Source organism: Nerophis ophidion, linkage group LG25 (genome assembly GCF_033978795.1).
Source record: "Nerophis ophidion isolate RoL-2023_Sa linkage group LG25, RoL_Noph_v1.0, whole genome shotgun sequence".
NCBI lineage: Eukaryota > Metazoa > Chordata > Actinopteri > Syngnathiformes > Syngnathidae > Nerophis > Nerophis ophidion.
Genome location: NC_084635.1, coordinates 12901293 through 12924944, shown reverse-complemented (window position 1 = coordinate 12924944; position 23652 = coordinate 12901293). Strand labels below are relative to the sequence as shown.

At 39.9% G+C, this 23652-nt stretch overlaps 1 protein-coding gene across 9 annotated transcripts in view; it reads left to right on the top strand.

Annotated features, from left to right (window-relative positions):
• The window catches only part of neo1a (neogenin 1a), a 479989-nt gene that overhangs the window by 308635 nt on the left and 147702 nt on the right, over positions 1-23652 (top strand). For all 9 annotated transcript variants that reach the window (XM_061887530.1, XM_061887535.1, XM_061887537.1 and 6 more), the window contains exons 6-7: positions 10622-10776; positions 12051-12171. In XM_061887530.1, the coding sequence (XP_061743514.1) occupies positions 10622-10776; positions 12051-12171 (276 nt within the window). The remainder of the gene's footprint in view (positions 1-10621; positions 10777-12050; positions 12172-23652) is intronic.

The window sequence follows — 23652 nt, the reverse complement described above, 5'->3', positions numbered from 1 at the left end:
TATTGTTGTCCTGTGTTGTATTATTATCATAATCAATTAATAAAGGCAAAAGTACAAATTTGTTTTTCAAAAGAATCGATACCCCGAAGACACCCCCCCCATCAGATGAAGTCACTTCCGGTAGCGGTATCGGCGACACTGGCCGGTATCGGATCGGATCGGATCTGTATCGATACCCAAATTTGCGATATCGCCCACCCCTAACTTCCGTTACAGGCAAAGCTTTTTTTATTCGCGACCAAAAGTTGCGAACTTTATCGTCGATGTTCTCTACTAAATCCATTCAGCAAAAATATGGCAATATCGCGAAATGATCAAGTATGACACATAGAATGGACCTGCTATCCTCGTTTGAATAAGAAAATCTCATTTCAGTCGGCCTTTAAATGCAGCCATCGAAAGTGCACCCAAGGTCACTTAGTCCAATAGCTTCCAAATGTTTGCACTTCTTGAAAGAAAATAGTGCTGGCATGGCGGGTGGAGGGTGGGGGGAATGAAGATGTAGCGATAGACGCGCAGTTGTAGGGAGATTAAGTGGCAGGAAAATGGGAGACCGAGTGGAGAAAAAGAGATGAAGAAAGATAAAGAAAGCTGCAGGCCAGCAGTCACCATTAAAATCCGACGCTGGAAGGCTGGAAAAAAACACTTGCAAATGTAGTGGTTCCACAGATTGAGGCAGCATGGATGCGGGGAAGTGTCCACACACTTAAACAGGTGCTTCCACAAACACCGCAAACACGCGCGGGTGGAATGCAAATAAGAAGTCGAGAAAAAAAAAAATCACCCACTTCCAAGCAGTTCTGCAGACACAGAAACAGCCGTATCAGTACCCAGATGCAATTTAATGGCATTCATTTCCACAGATGGCTCCACTGCCAGCACCAACCTCCACTCCCACCGCACACGCTCGCTCACTCTTAAAGGGGAACATTATCACCAGACCTATGTAAGCGTCAATATATACCTTGATGTTGCAGAAAAAAGACCATCCATCCATCCATCCATCCATCATCTTCCGCTTATCCGAGGTCGGGTCACGGGGGCAGCAGCCTAAGCAGGGAAGCCCAGACTTCCCTATCTCCAGCCACTTCGTCTAGCTCTTCCCGGGGGATCCCGAGGCGTTCCCAGGCCAGCCGGGAGACATAGTCTTCCCAACGTGTCCTGGGTCTTCCCCGTGGCCTCCTACCAGCTGGACGTGCCCTAAACACATCCCTAAGGAGGCGTTCGGGTGGCATCCTGACCAGATGCCCGAACCACCCCATCTGGCTCCTCTCGATGTAAAGGAGCAGCGGCTTTACTTTGAGTTCCTCCCGGACGGCAGAGCTTCTCACCCTATCTCTAAGGGAGAGCCCTGCCACACGGCGGAGGAAACTCATTTCGGCCGCTTGTACCCGTGATCTTATCCTTTCGGTCATGACCCAAAGTTCATGACCATAGGTGAGGATGGGAACGTAGATCGACCGGTAAATTGAGAGCTTTGCCTTCCGGCTCAGCTCCTTCTTCACCACAACGGATCGATACAACGTCCGCATTACTGAAGACGCCGCACCGATCCGCCTGTCGATCTCACGATCCACTCTTCCCCCACTCGTGAACAAGACTCCTAGGTACTTGAACTCCTCCACTTGGGGCAGGGTCTCCTCCCCAACCCGGAGATGGCATTCCACCCTTTTCCGGGCAAGAACCATGGACTCGGACTTGGAGGTGCTGATTCTCATTCCGGTCGCTTCACACTCGGCTGCGAACCAATCCAGTGAGAGCTGAAGATCCCGGTCAGATGAAGCCATCAGGACCACATCATCTGCAAAAAGCAGAGACCTAATCCCGCGGCCACCAAACCGGATCCCCTCAACGCCTTGGCTGCGCCTAGAAATTCTGTCCATAAAAGTTATGAACAGAATGGGTGACAAAGGACAGCCTTGGCGGAGTCCAACCCTCACTGGAAACGTGTCCGACTTACTGCCGGCAATGCGGACCAAGCTCTGGCACTGATCGTACAGGGAACGGACCGCCACAATAAGACAGTCCGATACCCCATACTCTCTGAGCACTCCCCACAGGACTTCCCGAGGGACACGGTCGAATGCCTTCTCCAAGTCCACAAAGCACATGTAGACTGGTTGGGCGAACTCCCATGCACCCTCAAGAACCCTGCGGAGAGTATAGAGCTGGTCCACAGTTCCACGACCAGGACAAAAACCACACTGTTCCTCCTGAATCCGAGGTTCGACTATCCGGCGAAGCCTCCTCTCCAGTACACCTGAATAAACCTTACCGGGAAGGCTGAGGAGTGTGATCCCACGATAGTTGGAACACACCCTCCGGTCCCCCTTCTTAAAGAGAGGGACCACCACCCCGGTCTGCCAATCCAGAGGTACCGCCCCCGATGTCCACGCGATAAAAAGCCCATATGTTTTTTTAACCAATTTCCGAACTCTAAATGGGTGAATTTTGGCGAATTAAACGCCTTTCTATTATTTGCTCTCGGAGTTGTGACGTCACCTAGGTAGTCAATCCGCCATTTTCTCAAACGCATTATAAACATTGAGTCAAATCAGCTCTGTTATTTTCCTTTTTTTTGACTGTTTCCCGTACCTTGGAGACATCATGCTTCGTCGGTGTGTTGTCGGAGGGTGTAACAACACGATCAGGGACGGATTCAAGTTGACTTACGTTGAATAGGGGTCACCAACCTTTTTGAAACCAAGAGCTACTTCTTGGGTACTGATTAATGCGAAGGGCTACCAGTTTGATACACACTTAAATAAATTGCCAGAAATAGCCAATTTGCTCAATTTACCTTTAATAAATAAATCGATATATATAAAAAAAAATGGGTATTTCTGTCTGTCATTCTGTCGTACATTTTTTTTTTCCTTTTACGGAAGGTTTTTTGTAGAGAATAAATGATGAAAAAAACACTTAATTGAACGATTTAAAAGAGGAGAAAACACGAAGAAAAATTTAAATTAAATTTTTCCACTCAATTTCGACTCTTTAACATTTAAAATTGAACCGAAAAAAATGAAGAGAAAAACTACCTAATTTGAATCTTTTTGAAAAAATTAAAAAAAAGAATTCATGGAACATCATTAGTAATTTTTCCTGATTAAGATTAATTTTAGAATTTTGATGACATGTTTTAAATGGGTTAAAATCCAATCAGCACTTTGTTAGAATATATAACAAATTGGACCAAGCTATATTTCTAACAAAGACAAATCATTATTTCTTCTAGATTTTCCAGAACAAAAATGTTAAAATAAATTCAAAATACTTTGAAATAAGATTTAAATTTGATTCTACAGATGTTTCTACATTTGCCAGAATAATTTTTGGGAATTTTAATCATAATAAGTTTGAAGAAAAATTTAAAAAATATTCTGCGGCGAAAAAACAGAAGCTAAAATGAAGAATTGAATTAAAATGTATTTATTATTCTTTACAATAAAAAAATATATATACTTAAACATTGATTAAAATTGTCAGGAAAGAAGAGGAAGGAAATTAAAAGGTAAAAAGGTATATGTGTTTAAAAATCCTAAAATCATTTTTAAGGTTGTATTTTTTCTCCAAAATTGTCTTTCTGGAAGTTATAAGAAGCAAAGTAAAAAAAAAAATAATGAATTTATTTAAACAAGTGAAGACCAAGTCTTTAAAATATTTTCTTGGATTTTCAAATTCTATTTGAGTTTTGTCTCTCTTAGAATTAAAAATGTCGAGCAAAGCGTCCAGCTTGCTAGTAAATAAATAAAATTTAAAAAATAGCGGCAGCTCACTGGTAAGTGCTGCTATTTGAGCTATTTTCAGAACAGGCCAGCGAGCAACTCATCTGGTCCTTACGGGCGACCTGGTACCCGCGGGCACCGCGTTGGTGACCCCTCAGGTAGATTGTGGATCGGGCATGTTAATAGATGCTAACATGCTATTTAGGTATTTACATTTGTAGCTATGTTTGCATCCAGCCTTTCCCTCCACCCACATTTAATGCCAGACAAACACTTACCAATCGACGGATTTAAGTTGCTCCAGTGTCACAGGATGCGAAAGTCCCGATCGTTTGGTCTGCACATTTTACCGGCGATGCTAAGGCAGACATAACACAAAAATGTATGGATATCCCGCAGATGCATTTCCAACGATAAAGTCAACGAAATCACAAAGGTGAGTTTTGTTGATGTTATTGACTTATGTGCTAATCAGACATATTTCGTCGCGGCATGACCGCCAGCTAATAGGTGCTAACATGCTATTTAGGCTAGCTGTATGTACATTTGTAGTTATATTTGCATCCAGTGTTTCCCTCCACCCACATTTAATGCCAAACAAACACTTACCAATCGACAGATTTAAGTTGATCCAGTGTCACAAGATGCGAAAGTCCCGATCGTTTGGTCTGCACATTTTACCGTTGATGCTAAGGCAAACATGGCCGAATAGCGTCAATAGTATTTCGCTCAATAGCTTCAGTTTCTTCTTCAATTTCGTTTTCGCTATCTGCCTCCATACTCCAACCATCCATTTCAATACATGCGTAATCTGTTGAATCGCTTAAGCCGCTGAAATCCGAGTCTGAATCCGAGCTAATGTCGCTATATCTTGCTGTGCTATCAGCCATGTTTGTTTGTATTGGCATCACTGGTTGACATCACGGGAAAATGGACGGTAGCTTCACAGATAGCGAAAATCAGGCGCTTTAAAGCCTTTTTTCGGGATATTCCATGATGGTTAAGATTTTGCAAAAAACTTCGAAAAATAAAATAAGCCACTGGGAAATGATTTTTATTGGTTTTAACCCTTCTGAAATTGTGATAATGTTCCCCTTTAACCATGCGCCCCGTCTTTTGCCAGCATATTGCTTTCTGTTTACGTTATGCAGATTTGCTGTTTGTTTCCCGTCGCACCGATCGGAAAAGATTGGTGTAACTTGAGCGACGCACCTTATGCAAACACGGACTCTGGTGGAGGAACACATACCCTTTTGCACAGCGCACTGCAAGGCACACTATTACAGGCCACGCGTGGCGCTCTGAGGCCAGTGCTGCAGTTTCCTCCCTGTCATTCACGCGCTGCAAACTTTACTAACGCTACGCACTGAGATACAGATGTTGCTCATTTAAAGGCCTACTGAATTGAGATTTTTAAATTTAAACGGGGATAGCAGGTCCATTCTATGTGTCATACTTGATCATTTCGCGATATTGCCATATTTTTGCTGAAAGGATTTAGTGTTGCAAAGTTCGCAACTTTTGCTTGCTAACAGAAAATCCCTGCCTCTACTGGAAGTAGCAGACGATGACATCACATGTTGATGGCTCCTCACATTTTCACATTGTTTTTAATGGGAGCCTCCAACAAAAAGAGCTATTCGGACCGAGAAAACGACAATTTCCCCATTAATTTGAGCGAGGATGAAAGATTCGTGTTTCAGGATATTGATAGCGACGGACTAGTAAAAAAAAAAAAAGCGCGATTGCATTGGGACGGATTCAGAACTTTTTAGACACATTTACTAGGATAATTCTGGGAAATCCCGTATATTTCTATTGTGTTGATAGAGTTTTAGTGAGTTAAATAGTACCTGATAGTCGGAAGGGTGTCTCCACGGTTGTCTTGACACGCAGTGTCCCAGGGAAGTCGACGGCAGCTTTATGAGCAGCACAAGCTCAGCTGATCTCCGGTAAGTGGCGACTTTTTACCACAATTTTTCTCATCGAAACCTGCTGGTTGACATTCGATCGAGATCCATGTTCGCTGTGATCCATAGTAAAGTTTCACCTCCGTGAATTTTAAACACGGAATCACCGTGTGTTTGTGTGGCTAAAGGCTAAAGCTTCCCAACTCCATCTTTCTACTTTGACTTCTTCAATATTAATTGAACAAATTCCAAAGGATTCAGCAACACAGATCTCCAAAATACTGTGTAATTATGCGGCTAAAGCAGACGACTTTTAGCTGTGTGTGTGCGCAGCGCTAATATTTCCTAACAGCTTGTGACGTCACGCGTATACGTCATCATTACGCAACGTTTTCAAGAAGAAACTCCCGGGAAATTTAACATTTCAATTTAATAAACTAAAAAGGCCGTATTGGCATGTGTTGCAATGTTAATATTTCATCATTGATATATAAACTATCAGATTCCTTGGTGGGTAGTAGTGGGTTTCAGTAGGCCTTTAATTGATTAAAAAAAAAAAGAAAAACATTCCAGTTGCAAATTTGCCACTTGGTGAGAGTGCAAAAATTGAAAATCCATCCATCCATCTATTTTCCTACCGCTTGTGTCATGTCTTGTGATCATGTTTTGTTTAATTATGTTCTGTTTTGCTTAAAGGCCTACTGAAACCCACTACTACCGACCACGCAGTCTGATAGTTTATATATCAATGATGAAATATTAACATTGCAACACATGCCAATACGGCCTTTTTAGTTTATTAAATTGCAATTTTAAATTTCCCGCGGAGTTTCTTGTTGAAAACGTCGCGGAATGATGACGCGTGTTTGTGACAACTCGGGTTGGAGGGGACATAGCCCAGCACCACTTGCGGCTAAAAGTCGTCTCTTTTCATCGCAAAATTACACAGTAATTCGGACATCTGTGTTGCTGAATCTTTTGCAATTTGTTCAATTAATAATGGAGACTATAAAGAAGAATGCTGTTGGTGGAAAGCGGTGGATTGCAGCTGTCTTTAGCACCGAGACACAGCCGGTGTTTCTTTGTTGTGAAGCTTTAACACAGAGCGGTCAATCGAACATGTTTCTCTACGTCAACCAGCGAGTTTTTGGATTGGAAAACTGTGATATTAATTCCGCTCTTACCGGAGACTTCAGTGGATTATGGGACCTCCTCCTGTAGCTGTCAAAAAGGCAGCTGTGATCTTAGCTCCTCGGCTTCTCTCAGAGACACTGGCGTTCACCGCAGCCATCCGACTTTGAGGTATGACATTATAATCTCACTAAAATACTATTAACACAATAAGTAGATAAGGGATTTTCCAGAATTATCCTAGTAAATGTGTCTAATTACATCTGAAACGCTCCCACTGGAGCCGACGTTTTTTTTTTTTCTTTCTTTTTTTTTTTAAGTTCTTCACTCTAACTTTCCTCATCCACAAATCTTTCATCCTCGCTCAAATTAATTGGGAAATTGTCGCTTTCTCGGTCCGAATAGCTCTCGCTGCTGGAGGCTCACATTATAAACAATGTGAGGATGTGAGGAGCCCTACAACCCGTGACGTCACGCGCACATCTGTTACTTCCGGTAAAGGCAAGGCTTGTTTATTAGCGACCAAAAGTTGCAAACTTTATCGTCGATGTTCTCTACTAAATCTTTTCAGCAAAAATATGGCAATATCACGAAATGATCAAGTATGACACATAGAATGCACCTGCTATCCCCGTTTAAATAAGAACATCTCATTTCAGTAGGCCTTTAAGACTCCATCGTTTCCTGTTTTTGCACTTCCTTGTTTGCTTTGTTTCCATGCCAACCCATTAGTTTTCACCTGTCCCCATGTCATGCACCTGTTTTCACTAATCACCACAGCAATATTTAAACCTGTACTTGCCAGGTAGTCAGCCTGGCGACATCACCTCCTACACAGCCTTTATCAAACCCATGATATCCATCCTGATGATCCTGTTCCTTTTTAAGTTATCGTTATTCATGCCACAGATTTAAAGTTTTGTTTTCATGTCCATAGTTTATGTTATAGAATTAGTTTTGTTTTCATAGCCCAGTTTGTTCTTCACCTTGTGCACACCTTGTGTTTGTTCCTTTTTATGAGTAAAATTAAATATGTCTTTACCTTCACATTACGGCCAATTTAGTATTGCTAATTGGAAATATTTCTAGAAATTTCCTTAGTTTTATTATATATACAGTGGGGCAAAAAAGTATTTAGTCAGCCACCGATTGTGCAAGTTCTCCCACTTAAAATGATGACAGAGGTCTGTAATTTTCATCATAGGTACACTTCAACTGTGAGAGACAGAATGTGAAAAAAAAATCCAGGAATTCACATTGTAAGAATTTTAGAGAATTTATGTGTAAATTATGGTGGTAAATAAGTATTTGGTCAACCATTCAAAGCTCTCACTGATGGAAGGAGGTTTTGGCTCAAAATCTCACGATACATGGCCCCATTCATTCTTTCCTTAACACGGATCAATCGTCCTGTCCCCTGTACAGAAAAACAGCCCCAAAGCATGATGTTTCCACCTCCATGCTTCACAGTAGGTATGGTGTTCTTGGGATGCAACTCAGTATTCTTCTTCCTCCAAACACGACGAGTTGAGTTTATACCAAAATGGACACATGGATGATACAGCAGAGGATTGTGAGAATGTCATGTAGTCAGATGAAACCAAAATAGAACTTTAGGCCTTAAGAGGATACCACAAATGTTTCTTTCGATTTGATACCGAGTAAAATTATTTGGCGCTTTTTGGATGATTTTTCAGACGGCGGAATAGTGTACTCCCGTTAACTGCATTGTTAGCCACCTCTTACTTGCCGTATTTTACAAATTAGAATGTTCTCTTGTGAAGTGAATTGAATTATATTTATATAGCGCTTTTCTCTAGTGACTCAAAGCTCTTTTACTTTGTGAAACTCAATATCTAAGCATGGGTACTGGGACCAGGTGGTTAAAGTGTCTTGCCCAAGGACACAACGCCAGTGACTAGGATGGCGGAAGCGGGGATCGAACCCGGAACCCTCAAGTTGCTGGCGTGGCCACTTTATCAACCGAGCTATACCGCCCATCTTACAGAGGGATTGTAAATGATGTGAAAAATTCAAAAAAAAAAAAAAAGTGCATTCCACCTTCAAGCAATATCGATGCATAAGTGACAGGAATATATATTTTTTTGACCCAACCTTACTGGTCAATGTGGTCGGCGCTTATCAGTCATTGCAGATTGGATGCAATCAAGCACACATTGCATCCATGCAAAGTCTCCCCACACATGCACTGCCCTGTCCAATTATATACAGAGGACGCGCTCCCGTTGACCTTGTTCCACCACTGATTGATGAGGTCCTGTTTTGCCGCAGAAAGATCAAATAACTCCTGTCTGGTCCTCATTACCAGAAGCAGGGGACAAACTGTACGTGTTCGCCTCAGCTGTGCATTTCATGCAAACGCTCTGATAGTCCACATGTTGTTTTATTCCCCTTTCTGTAATGCAGAATAAGGATATTGATTCTTTTGATGAGGATTTAAAGTCTTAAACATGTGCAAGCAAGGTCACAGGTGCATGGATTGTACTATTATTGGATTATGCTGTTATTGTTGCTGCTTCCTCTTGGTAATTTGGCACCTGAGGAGGCATCCTAACATTATTTGACCTTTTTCATTTGCTTTCATGGTCAGACCAGACATAACGTTAATGGATTTACATCATTTATGTTTTATCCCAGGGGTCACCATGAGTAGCCCGCTGGCCTGTTCTAAAAATAGCTCAAATAGCAGCACTTACCAGTGAGCTGCCTCTATTTTTTAAATTGTATTTATTTACTAGCAAGCTGGTCTTGCTTTGCTCGACATTTTTTATTCTAAGAGAGACAAAACTCAAATAGAATTTGAAAATCCAGGAAAATAATTTAAAGACTTAGTCTTCACTTGTTGAAATAAATTCATTTATTTTTTTACTTTGCTTCTTATAACTTTCAGAAAGACAATTTTAGAGAAAAAATACAACCTTAAAAATGATTTTAGGATTTTTAAACACCTTTTTACCTTTTAAATTCCTTCCTCTTCTTTCCTGAGAATTTAAATCAATGTTCAAGTCAATTTTTTTTTTTATTGTAAAGAATAATAAATACATTTTAATTTAATTCTTCATTTTAGCTTCTGTTTTTTCAACAAAGAATATTTGCGAAATGTTTATTCAAACTTATGATTAAAATTAAAAAAAAATCTGTAGAATCAAATTTAAATCTTATTTCAAAGTCTTTTGAATTTCTTTTAAAATTTTTGTTCTGGAAAATCTAGAAGAAATAATGATTTGTCTTTATTAGAAATATAGCTTGCTCCAATGTGTTATATGTTCTAACAAAGTGCAGATTGAATTTTAACCCATTTAAAACATGTCGTCAAAAATCCAAAATTATTCTTAATCAGGAAAAATTACTAATGATGTTCCATAAATTATTATTTTTTATTTTTTCAAAAGGTTTCGAATTAGATTGTTTTTCTCTTCATTTTTTTCGGTTGAATTTTGAATTTTAAAGAGTCGAAATTGAAGATAAACTATGTTTCAAAGTGTAATTTTCATTTTTTTCGTGTTTTCTCCTCTTTTAAACCGCTCAATTTAGTGTTTTTTTCATCATTTATTCTCTACAAAAAACCTTCCGTAAAAGGAAAAAAAATGTACGACGGAATGACAGACAGAAATAGCCATTTTTTTATATATATATAGATTTATTTATTAAAGGTAAATTGAGCAAATTGGCTATTTCTGGCAATTTATGTCTCAAACTGGTTAGTAGCCCTTAGCATTAATCAGTACCCTAGAAGTAGCTCTTGGTTTCAAAAAGGTTGGTGACCCCTGTTTAATCCTATTTTATATCATGGATTGCTTTTAATTTGTTGTGTTGCTTTGTCCTCCACAGTTCCACCCCAGTATGCGAAGCGGCCAGCCAACATCTACGCCCATGAGTCCATGGACATCGTGTTTGAGTGCGAAGTGTCGGGTTCCCCGGCCCCGACTGTGAAATGGGTGAAGAATGGAGACGCTGTCATCCCGAGCGACTACTTCAAGATAATTGTATGCTAATTTGTCTCTTCACTCAGCATGTTTTCATGCACCAAATCAGTCTGATTCCTCAAATAAATTGGCTCGGATTAAAGCAGCACTAAGTAACTTTTCAACTTTCGTAGAATATTTACATAACTTTTGGGACGATGCATGGACTTACAACTATTTGAATGACTCCTCTGTCTTGACCTGAGGAAGTCTGTATCGCCTATACTGGCACTTAGCAACTTTGTGAAGGGTGGCAGGAAGCCACATGTGCTGACTCGCTTTATGGCATACGTCACTCCCCCCTTTCACCATTTTTTTAAAAAAGACGGAAGTCGATGCGAATGCCTAAGTGCCGGCAGAAAACAAAAAGAAGAACAATGCCTACGTGCAAATTACTGCTACCATGGCCGAAGCTCCGAAAACAACCAAAGAAATGAAAAGTTTTGTCTGAGGAGACAAAACAAGAAAAATGGACAGTCAGGATCAACATTGCCTCGGCTTTTACTCGCTCAAAGACGAGGTGGTATTTTTGGCCGATTTTCCTGCTAAACTAGTACGTGACTTTCGATGCTGAAATCAAAATCTTAATACGAATTTAAACTATCAGAAATGTACGTGGTAGCAATAAATAACCACCAGAGGGATAGTTCCACACTACTGCTTTCGGAAAAAATGACCCACCAAATCAGTCTGATTGCTCAAATAAATTGGCTTGGATTAAAGCCGCACTAAGTAACTTTTCAAACTTCGTAGAATATTTACATAAGTTTGGGGACGATACATAGACTTACAACTAGTTGAAGGACTCCTCTGTCATGGCCTGAGGGAGTCTGTATCGCCTTTACTGGCACTTAGCAACTTTGAGAAGGGTGGCAGGAACCCACATGTGCTGACTCGCTTTACGGCATACGTCACTCCCCCCTTTCACCATTTTAAAAAAAAAAGACGGAAGTAGATGCAAACGCCTAAGTGCCGCCAGAAAAACAAAAAGAAGAAGAACACCTACGTGCAGATTAGTGCTATCATGGTCGAATTTCCCAAAACAACCAAAGAAACAAAAAGTTTTGTCTGAGGAGACAAAACAAGAAAAGTCGGGAGTTTTACCGCAGTTATTATTCGTACCGTTTATCGGTATGAAAAATAGAAAAAAATAAAATACTTGAGGAATCAGACTAATTTAATGGATGAAAATGTACATAATGTTTTATTGTGACACAATCATTTTGCCTCGCATATATGTACAGTATGTTGATGTGCTATATTACCAGCCTCTTTACTTTCTCTACATTGTGTAGAAGGAGCACAACCTGCAGGTTCTGGGCCTGGTCAAGTCTGACGAGGGTTTTTACCAATGCCTGGCGGAAAATGATGCAGGAAACATTCAGTCCAGCGCACAACTCATCATCTTGGATCACGGTACGCAATTCATGCTCAAGAAATATTTAATTGATTCCCACTTTTGGAGATGATAATCATCAATTAACAACGCACATCAGCTAACTGAAGGATCATGCCTGATAGGACTCTATTAACCGCATCTGATAGGTTTTGCTCAGATAACAAAGCGGATTGGAAGGAATCAATCTGATTGAGCACAGTCTTGCACGTCATGGCCACGTTTTCTGGCAAACACAGAGCAGGTCAATAAATATGTCATATCGGTCGTCGGTCTTTTGAAGAGGACCGTGGACACGAAGAAGGGGGAGGAAATGATACAAACACGACGTCACGTATCAGCAGATAATGATAATATCAATTCAATTGGAAGTAGTTCACTCGAGGAATCTGACAAAAAGCAATAGATCTAAGCTGGAAGAGAGGGAGAGACAGGCTAAGGCTGAACAATAAGAGCAGTGCACGTCTTAGTTATCTTTCTACAATTCTTTGGAGCAGATCTTTTCATATATTCGATGATACCATCTTTATCCGTAATGATGGTCACGGCATTTGAGCGGGTCTTGGACCGGGCCGTGAAATAATTAGGCATGGGCGATATGGCCTCAAATATATCTTGCAAGTTATATTGCAGCCTCTTTCGATAACAGTATATATTACGAAATATTATTTGGCATATAAATGATAATAGAATCATTTCAAAACGTAAAAAAAAAGGCTGCAAATGTAGCTGATGATGTATATGCTCACATATTGCAATTATTCCTGGTTGTGTGGTGGATAGGCTCGAAGCTTAAAGGGGAACATTATCACCAGACCTATGTAAGCGTCAATATATACCTTGATGTTGCAGAAAAAAGACTATATTTTTTTTGAACCGATCTCCGAACTCTAAATGGGTGAATATTGGCGAATTAAACGCCTTTCTGTTTATCCCTCTCTGAAGGACGACGTCAGAACGTGACGTCACATCGGTCGTCAACGCCATTTTTCCCTACCACACCACACGCATCGAGTCAAATCAGCTCTGTTATTTTCCGTTTTTTCGACTGTTTGCCGGTACCTTGGAGACATCATGCCTCGTCGGTGTGTTGTCAGAGGGTGTAACAACACGATCAGGGACGGATTTAAGTTGATTTACGTGCGTGCTAATCGATGCTAACATGCTATTTAGGCTAGCTTTGTGTAAATATTGCAGCATTATGCCTCATTTGTAGCTATATTTACATCCAGCCTCTCCCTCCATCCACATTTAATGCCAAACAAACACTTAGCAATCCACGTATTTAAGTTGCTCCAGTCTCAAGGGATGCGAAAGTCCCTCGTTTGGTTTTTACCGGCGATGCTACGGCAGAGATGGCACCGAGATGACAAGAATGTCTGAATATCCTGCGACACTCAAAGCAGATGCATCCCCAACGATAAAGTCCAAGAAATCACAGAGGTGAGTTTTGTTGATGTTATTGACTTATGTGCTAATCAGACATATTTGGTCGCGGCATGACTGCCAGCTAATCGATGCTAACATGCTATTTAGGCTACCTGTATGTATATTTGTAGTTGTATTTGCATCCAGTGTTTCCTTCCACCCACATTTAATGCCAAACAAACACTTACCAATCGACAGATGTAAGTTGATTCAGTGTCAATGCGAAAGTCCTGATCGGTTGGTCTGTACATTTTACTGGCGATGCTAACGCAAAGATGGCTGAATAGCTTCAGTTTCTTCTTCAATTTCGTTTTCGCTATCTGCTTCCATACTCCAACCATCCGTTTCAATACATGCGTAATCTGTTGAATCGCTTAAGACGAGACCTTGACACATGAGGGAAACGTATAAAAAGCCAGGAGACCAATATTTGACATGATTTGCATGATTTTGTTTGATTCTGGATCCTTCGGAGGATGCTGTCTGTTTGCATTGGCAATTCAATCCAACTTGTACTTTTGAATATGGGTAAATAAACCTTTTGTACTAAAACCACTTTGTTTGCAGTTTAAAGGGGAACATTATCACAATTTCAGAAGGGTTAAAACCAATAAAAATCAGTTCCCAGTGGCTTATTTTATTTTTCAAAGTTTTTTTCAAAATTTTACATCTCCCGGAATATCCCGAAAAAAAGTTTTAAAGTGCTTGATTTTCGTTATTTGCGATGCCACTGTCCATTTCAAGTAGCGATTCCAATACAAACAAATGGTGGATAGCCCAGCAAGATATAGCGACTACGTGAATTTGGAAATAAACTACCGGGTGACAATACTGGCAGTCACATCATGAATGTACAAATGTTAGAACCCGGCATCTGGCGGGGGTTCAACCTTGCGTTTTCGTCTCCGAGGATTTTATCACACTTAATGCAGCCGAGCTTTTAACAGTGTGCAATTGCTGACATCTGTGAATGGATAAGTGAGGATGTGTAGTGGGTAGAAAATGAAACCAGGGGGGTTTATTTCAACCAGATGTGACGAAGGACAAATGAACAGAACTAATTGATGTGGTATTTTGCAGAAACACACATCTTCCATAAGTGCATTTTCCTTAAAGGCCTACTGAAATGAGATTTTCTTATTTAAACGGGGATAGCAGGTCCATTCTATGTGTCATACTTGGTCATTCCGTGATATTGCCATATTTTTGCTGAAAGGATTTAGTAGAGAACATCGACGATAAAGTTCGCAACTTTTGGTCGCTAGTAAAAAAGCCTTGCCTTTACCGGAAGTAGCAGACGATGTGCGCGTGACGTCACGGGTTGCAGGGCTCCTCACATTGTTTACAATCATAGCCTCCAGCAGCAAGAGCTATTCGGACCGAGAAAGCGACAATTTCCCCATTAATTTGAGCGAAGATGAAAGATTTGTGGATGAGGAAAGTTAGAGTGAAGAACTAAAAAAAAAAAAAAGGCGACGGCCCCAGGCGGCGTTTCGAATGTAATTAGACACATTTACTAGGATAATTCCGGAAGATCCCTTATCTGCTTATTGTTTTAATAGTGTTTTAGTGAGATTGTAAAGTCATACCTGAAAGTCGGATGGCTGCGGTGAACGCCAGTGTCTCTGAGAGAAGCCGAGGAGCCAAGATCACAGATGCCTTTTTGAGCTGCAGGATGAGGTCGCATAATCCACTGAAGTCTCCGGTAAGAGCTGACTTAATATCACAATTTTCCCATCGAAAAACTCGCTGGTTGACATAGAGAAACATGTTCGCTTGACCGCTAGGCGTTAAAGCTTCACAACAAACAAAGAAACACCGGCTGTGTTTCGGTGCTAAAGGCAGCTGCAATCCACCGCTTTCCACCAACAGCATTCTTATTTATAGTCTCCATTATTAATTGAACAAATTTCAAAAGATTCAGCAACACAGATGTCCAAATCTCTGAGTAGTTATGCAATGAAAAGAGACTACTTTTAGCCGTGAGTGGTGCTGGGCTAAAATGTCCCCTCCAACCAATAACGTCACAAACACACGTCATCATTCCGCGACGTTTTCCACTAGAAACTCTGCGGGAAATTTAAAATTGTAATTTAGTAAACTAAAAAGGCCGTATTGGCATGTGTTGCAATGTTAATATTTCATCATTGATATATAAACTATCAGACTGCGTGGTCGGTAGTAGTGGGTTTCAGTAGGCCTTTAATATAGCATCTGGAGGACCACATCCAGCATAGTCTGTTGTACACGAAAGCCCCAAGTGGCCTTTCAAACTTCTCATAGTGAGTAAAAGACAAGCAGTGGTTCAGAACTTGCAAAGTTTTTGGAAATCGACTTAATTGAAAATGTTTTAGGCTGTTATGGCTTGTGTCATTACCTCCGAACATTAGCAGGGATTTAATAGAATATAAATTCTACCTCATTTGCACCTTGATGACACGACATAAATCTCACCGCAAAAATGAAAATGTACTTAACAAAGCATCTGATCACTCCTTAAGAATGACAGTAATGCAAATGGGAGGGTTTACAAGGACCGTGTCACACTGAACTGCACTTTACCTCTCGTTGGAAATGGGACTTAAAGGGGTCCTGTCCTGCTCAGTCCAGGGGCTTTTAAAATGATCCTGGATGGCACTAAAGCAGTGGTGTCAAAGTCAAGACCCAAATGAATTATCTATGGCCTCCGGGCATACTTGCCAACCCTCACGGATTTTCCGGGAGACTCCCGAAAACTTTCCGGGACAAATTTTCTCCCGAAAATCTCTCGAAATTCAGGCGGAGTTGGAGGCCACGCCCCCTCCAGCTCCATGCGGACCTGAGCGAGGACAGCCTGTTTTCTCATCCGCTTTCCCACAATATAAACAGCGTGCCTGCCCAATGACGTTATAACTATAGTATGATCGAGGGCGAGTTCTTGGTTTCTCATGTGGGTTTATTGTTCATTAACGTCCTCTCAGCGCGGTAACAACACACAACAACAGCAGTCACGTTTTCGTCTATCGTAAAGCAGTTCGTCTGCCGTAAACAGCAATGTTGTGAGACTCTTAAACAGGACAATACTGCCATCTTGTACATGCATATGGTTAGAAAAATAATGACAGAGAATAGAACAAGGATGGACAAATCAACCCTTAACTCAACAATGAGTAGATGAGTGTTATGTGTGTGTGTATATGTGTAAATAAATGAACACTGAAAATCAATTATTTCATATATATATATATATATATACATATATGTATGTGTGGGAAAAATCACAAGACTACTTCATCTCTACAGAACTGTTTCATGAGGGGTTCCCTCAAAATCTCCTGATGATTGAGGTAACCCCTCATGAAACAGTTCTGTAGAGATGAAGTAGTCTTGTGATTTTTCCCACACATACATATTGCGCTCTACCATGGTATCGAGCACTATTCTCTGGATAATCCAATCAAGACATATGTATATATATATATATATATATATATATATATATATATATATATATATAAAAGGCAAATGTGAGCTTGGCTCCTCGACTTCTCTGAGATACACTGGCGTTCACCGCAGCCATCCGACTTTGAGGTATGACTTTACAATCTCACTAAAACACTATTAAAACATCAAGCAGATAAGGATCTTCCAGAATTATCCTAGTAAATGTGTCTAATTACTTCTGAAACGCTCACACTGCCGCTTTTTTTCTTTTTTTGTGCTTCACTCTAACTTTCCTCATCCACAAATCTTTCATCCTCGCTCAAAATAATGGGGAAATTGTCTCTTTCTCGGTCCGAATCGCTCTTGCTGCTGTTGGCTATGATTATAAACAATGTGAGGATGTGAGGAGCCCTACAACCAGTGACATCACGCACACATTGTCTGCTACTTCCGATAAAGGCAAGGCTTTTTTATTAGCAACCAAAAGTTGCAAACTTTATCGTCGATGTTCTCTACTAAATCCTTTCAGCAAAAATATGGCAATATCGCGAAATGATCAAGTATGACACATAGAATGGACCTGCTATCCCCGTTTAAATAAGAACATCTCATTTCAGTAGGCATTTAATACCTTAGCCTGCCTTTTTGCTGAGTAAGCGGTTTTGCTTCGGATTTCCACGAACAAAGCACAAAAAAAACAACGACACTGCAAACCATGGACTTGGACTGCAGTAGACTTCTGAGCCGTTCCATCTCATTTCGATTCCGTACCGTCTGTGGAAATCATTTTAATAAATGCTTTGTCTAACCTCAAAGTAGTAAAAAAAAAAAAACAAATTCCTCGCCACGCTGAAATAGACAACTGCCAGTATATCATGTACCAACACTTCACATAATTATGTGGTTGGAAAAGTTTGCAAAGCACAGCAGCAGCGCTCGGCGACAAGAACCCTTTAAATAGCAGCCGCCGAAAAAAACATCCCTCCCGTCGTTTTGACGACAACAAGGAGGGAGTGAGGACAACATTGCCAGCAGGGGGCAGCAACAGGCTATTAGTATTACAGTTTAACTTGGACGAATTCCAAATGCTCTGGATGAAGGTTGGATTTGATTACATTTTAGGACTTTTTAACGATTTCTACCACTAAATGAGTCATCTTCTTTTTCGTACCCCGCCTAAAACACACGCAGTTGATGATGATAATATGGCAACTTTACAAAGAGCATTAGTGAAACGGCATAATTAGACCCCTGTATGTCCTCTTTGGGCATTTGCTTTCCAGTTTACTCACATCTGGTTGCAACTAAGTTGACTCATATTCCACATGTGGAATGTTCAGGGCCATTTAGACCCCCAATTGAGTTCTATTTCTGATCTCTTTAGAAGGTTGCATATTTGTGTATTGGGAGGATTGCTTGTCAATCCGCAAAATTGGATGCACTCTCATCCAGAACAGAATGCTCCGACGTTTGTTTTACAACAAAAATATAGAAAACAATACCCGGCAGCGGTAAAATTTAGATCCGTGAAGGAAACAAGAAAGTGAATGAATGTTTATAACTGAATACATAAAAATGTGTTTTATTTTGTATTATTTTTTTAATGAATAAAGTAACATTTATGACAACCTTTTTCCAAAACACAATATAGAATGTGAGACATAACAGGATAATGCATACATTTATTATTTATCATTTCTGCAGGAGGTCCCATAATCCACTGATGTCTCCAGTAAGAGTCGACTTAATATCACAATTTTCCCATCCAAAAACTTGCTGGTTGACGTAGACAAACATGTTCGCTTGACCGCTCTGTGTTAAAGCTTCACAACAAACAAAGATCCACCGCTTTCCACCAACAGCATTCTAATTTGACGTCTCCATTATTAATTGAACAAATCGCAAAAGATTCAGCAACACAGATGTCCAAATTACTGTGTAATTATGCGATGAAAAGAGACGACTTTTAGTCGTGTGTGGTACTGGGCTAATATGTCCCCTCCAACCTGAGACGTCACAAACACACGTCATCATTCCGCGACGTTTTCAACAAGAAACTGCGCGGGAAATTAAAAATTGCAATTTAGTAAACTAAAAAGGCCGTATTGGCATGTGTTGCAACGTGAATATTTTATCATTGATATATAAAAAATCAGACTGCGTGGTCGGTAGTAGTGGGTTTCAGTAGGCTTTTAATACTTAAATGATGTTTTACAATCCGTTCATTAGTTAAAAACTCAACTTATTATGCAAAACCAACTTTTCTTACCTGTTGGTACCTGCTTATGTGTATTTGGCATCTGCATAAGTCCCGAAAGGTTTGTACACCAAAGCGTATTTTTATCAATTTTGTTGCTTGGTTCATTACTCACTTTTTTTTATCAAAGTGTTGTGTTACTCGCAACTTTCTTTGGCCCCACGGTGGCTTATTTTGCAGCCGTACTCAATTAGAAAAAAAAACACAGCAACTGAGTCATCACCACGTGGAATTCTTTGCCTTGGGCTCTCAATTCCGTGTAATGATACGCAGACCAAGGATTTGTTTTGCGACGCATTATTTGAGACGGGCAATTACCACGACAGCCTTTTTATCGTCGACAAACAAGGAGTGGAACCACTTACGTTCTCTGCTTTTTATGTTTTCTGCGATGCACTTTCATTTATGGAAATACGCTTTCGTCTGAGCTGGTCCGTCCTTCCAATTCCTCGCTTTCTGAGCCTTTTCGTTCCCTGAGCTTCCATAAATTATGTTTTGACATTTTGCCTCCCTGTGATCAAGCCAAGCCGCCTATGCTACTGGAGAGCAAAATAATCTTGTTTGGGTGTTTAAGCTCCGAGCTTTCAGGCTGCATCTGTTGCAAGTATATTAGATTGAGATGAATGGATTAAAAAAATACAGGGGTTTCTTTTGCCACAGCAGGTTCGGTAGAAGATTTAGGTTGTTTTATGATGAAATGAATATGGTCCCCCATGTTAAATCCTCATTTACTGCATGCCTCCCCTTTCCATTTCTTATTCCCTAATGGAAGCATTAGTTAATCCTCCCCGTGTTGGACCTGCCAACAAAAAGATCTTTACCCGCAAGAAGCGATGAGGATGCCCCCGTTAGGCCCTCAGTGAGTCCCTCCATTACTTACCATTATGTAGTGCAGGGGTCACCAACGCGGTGCCCGCGGGCACCAGGTAGCCCGTAAGGACCAGATGAGTCGCCTGCTGGCCTGTTCTAAAAATAGCTCAAATAGCAGCACTTACCAGTGAGCTGCCTCTATTTTTTAAATTTTATTTATTTACTAGCAAGCTGGTCTCGCTTTGCTCGACATTTTTAATTCTAAGAGAGACAAAACTCATAGAATTTGAAAATCCAAGAAAATATTTTAAAGACTTGGTCTTCACTTGTTTAAATAATTAAATTTATTTTTTTTACTTTGCTTTTTATAACTTTCAGAAAGACAATTTTAGAGAAAAAATACAACCTTAAAAATGATTTTAGGATTTTTAAACACATATACCTTTTTGAACTTTTTAAATTCCTTCCTCTTCTTTCCTGACAATTCAAATCAATGTTGAAATATTTTTTTTAATTTTTATTGTAAAGAATAAGAAATACATTTTAATTTAATTCTTCATTTTAGCTTCTGTTTTTTCGGTGAAGAATATTTGTGAAATATTTCTTCAAACTTATTATGATTAAAATTTTTTTTAAATATTCTGGCAAATATAGAACATCTTTAGAATCAAAATTAAATCTTATTTCAAAAGTCTTTTGGATTTATTTTAAAATTTTTGGTCTGGAAAATCTAGACAAAGTAATGATGTGTCTTTGTTAGAAATATAGCTTTGTCCAATTTGTTATATATTTTAACACTGTGCAGATTGGATTTTAACCTACTTAAAACATGTCATCAAAATTCTAAAATTAATCTTAATCATGAAAAATTACTAATGATGTTCCATAAATTATTTTTCAAATTTTTTCAAAAAGATTCGAATTAGCTAGTTTTTCCCTTCTTTTTTCGGTTGAATTTTGAATTTTAAAGAGTCGAAATTGAAGATAAACTATGTTTCAAATTTAAATTTTAATTTTTTCCTGTTTTTTTCCTCTTTTAAACCGTTCAATTAAGTGTTTTTTTTCCCATCATTTATTCTATACAAAAAACCTTCCGTAAAAGGAAAAAAAATGTATGACGGAATGACATACAGAAATACCCATTTATATATATATATATATAGTATATATATATATATATATATATATATATATATTAAAGGTAAATTGAGCAAATTGGCTATTTCTGGCAATTTATTTAAGTGTGTATCAAACTGGTAGCCCTTCGCATTAATCAGTACCCAAGAAGTAGCTCTTGGTTTCAAAAAGGTTGGGGACCCCTGGGTTAGAGTGTCCGCTCTGAGATCGTTAAGTTGTGAGTTCAAACCCCGGCCGAGTCATACCAAAGACTATAAAAATGGGACCCATTACCTCCCTGCTTGGCACTCAGCATCAAGGGTTAGAAATGGGGGTTAAATCACCAAAAATGATTCCCGGGCGCGGCCACGGCTGCTGCTCGCTGCTCTCCTCACCTCCCAGGGGGTGAAAAAGGGAATGGGTCAAATGCAGAGGACAAATTTCCCCATACCTAGTGTTTGTGTGACAATCATTGGTACTTTAACTTTAATTTTAGAGAAGGCATTGCTGGCACTGAAGGCACAACACTGTGGCGGGAAAGCGATCTTTGTGATGTACCGCGGAAGAAGCTAAGCAAGTACTTTATCTTGACCTTATGTAACATCGAATGTAATCAAACCCGAGCTGATTTGCAGAACAGCACCGATTTTTTTTTTTCAAACAGAGCAGTAAAACTGGTTTTAAGAGGCACTCGCGCATTCAAAGCAGATTGGGAGAGTGCTCCCCTGCTTCCGCTCATGCAGACGTGATAATAGGCTGCTCAAAGACCCGTCCCTACTACTTGACAAGCCCTGGATAAAAGCTCAGGCCTGCCTTCGGGGAATACTGTGCGTGCCATCATTTGCCAGCAGGGTCACTGGCCGGCCAGCAGGAGCAAACGTGTCGCCCTGGCAGCACTTGGTGTGACCACTGTGCACACCCTGAGATGCCATCAGGATCAAGAATGTACTTTTCAACACCTGACGGCAGTGTGAATGTGTGACTGTTCACATGTCATGGTCGGCTGGGACACACACACACACACACACACACACACATATGTTCACACACATCTGCTGCTTTTGTTGCTGTCCAGCACAAAGTGATGGCCTGTCACCTCCTTCACATTGTAGTAAGACACTCATGTACTCATTGGTACACATATTGTACTCAAAGTACTTAAGATTCCAGCTTTTCAATGATAAAAATTGTCACTTTTGGAAGAAAAAGAGGTTTAAGTTCAACAATATGTTTATGATCTTGATCAGTGGTTCTCAAATGGGGGTACGCGTACCCCTGGGGGTACTTGAAGGTATGCCAAGGGGTACGTGAGATTTTTGAAAAATATTCTAAAAATAGCAACAATTCAAAAATCCTTTATAAATATATTTATTGAATAACAGCAGAGGGGTTAGTGCGTCTGCCTCACAATACGAAGTTCCTGCAGTCCTGGGTTCAAATCCAGGCTCGGGATCTTTCTGTGTGGAGTTTGCATGTTCTCCCCGTGAATGCGTGGGTTCCCTCCGGGTACTCCGGCTTCCTCCCACTTCCAAAGACATGCACCTGGGGATAGGTTGATTGGCAACACTAAATTGGCCCTAGTGTGTGAATGTGAGTGTGAATGTTGTCTGTCTATCTGTGTTGGCCCTGCGATGAGGTGGCGACTTGTCCAGGGTGTACCCTGCCTTCCGCCCGATTGTAGCTGAGATAGGCGCCAGCGCCCCCCGCGACCCCGAAAGGGAATAAGCGGTAGAAAATGGATGGATGGATGGACTTCAACAAAATATGAATGTAAGTTTATAAACTGTGAAAAGAAATGCAACAATGTAATATTCAGTAGATAGATAGATAGATAGATAGATAGATAGATAGATAGATAGATAGATAGATAGATAGATAGATAGATAGATAGATAGATAGATAGTACTTTATTGATTCCTTCAGGAGAGTTCCTTCAGGAAAATTAAAATTCCAGCAGCAGTGTACAGAGTTGAAGTCAATTTAAAAAAAAGTAAATAATGGGGGTTTTAAATGGAAACAAAATAGAGAAATAATACAATAAGAATAAAAAATAAAAAGCAACAATGGGAATAACAATATAACAGTAAAATAAGAATTTTACAAGACAAAGTAGGCAGTAGTGACCATGTTATGAAAAAGTATTGCACTGTTATTGTTTTGCACCCCCTGTCATCCTAGTACCCCCCCACCCCAGTGTTGACTGCTAGATTTTTTTGTGGACATGTTCCATAAATATTGATGTTAAAGATTTCTTCTTTTGTGAAGAAATGTTTAGAATTTAGTTCATTAATTAAGATGGATCTCTATTACAATCCCCAAAGAGGGCACTTTAAGTTGATGATTACTTCTATGTGTAGAAATCTTTATCTGTAATTGAATCACTGGTTTATTTTTCAACAAGTTTTTAGTTATTTTTATATCTTTTTTTCCAAATATTGCAAGAAAGACCACTACAAATGAGCAATAT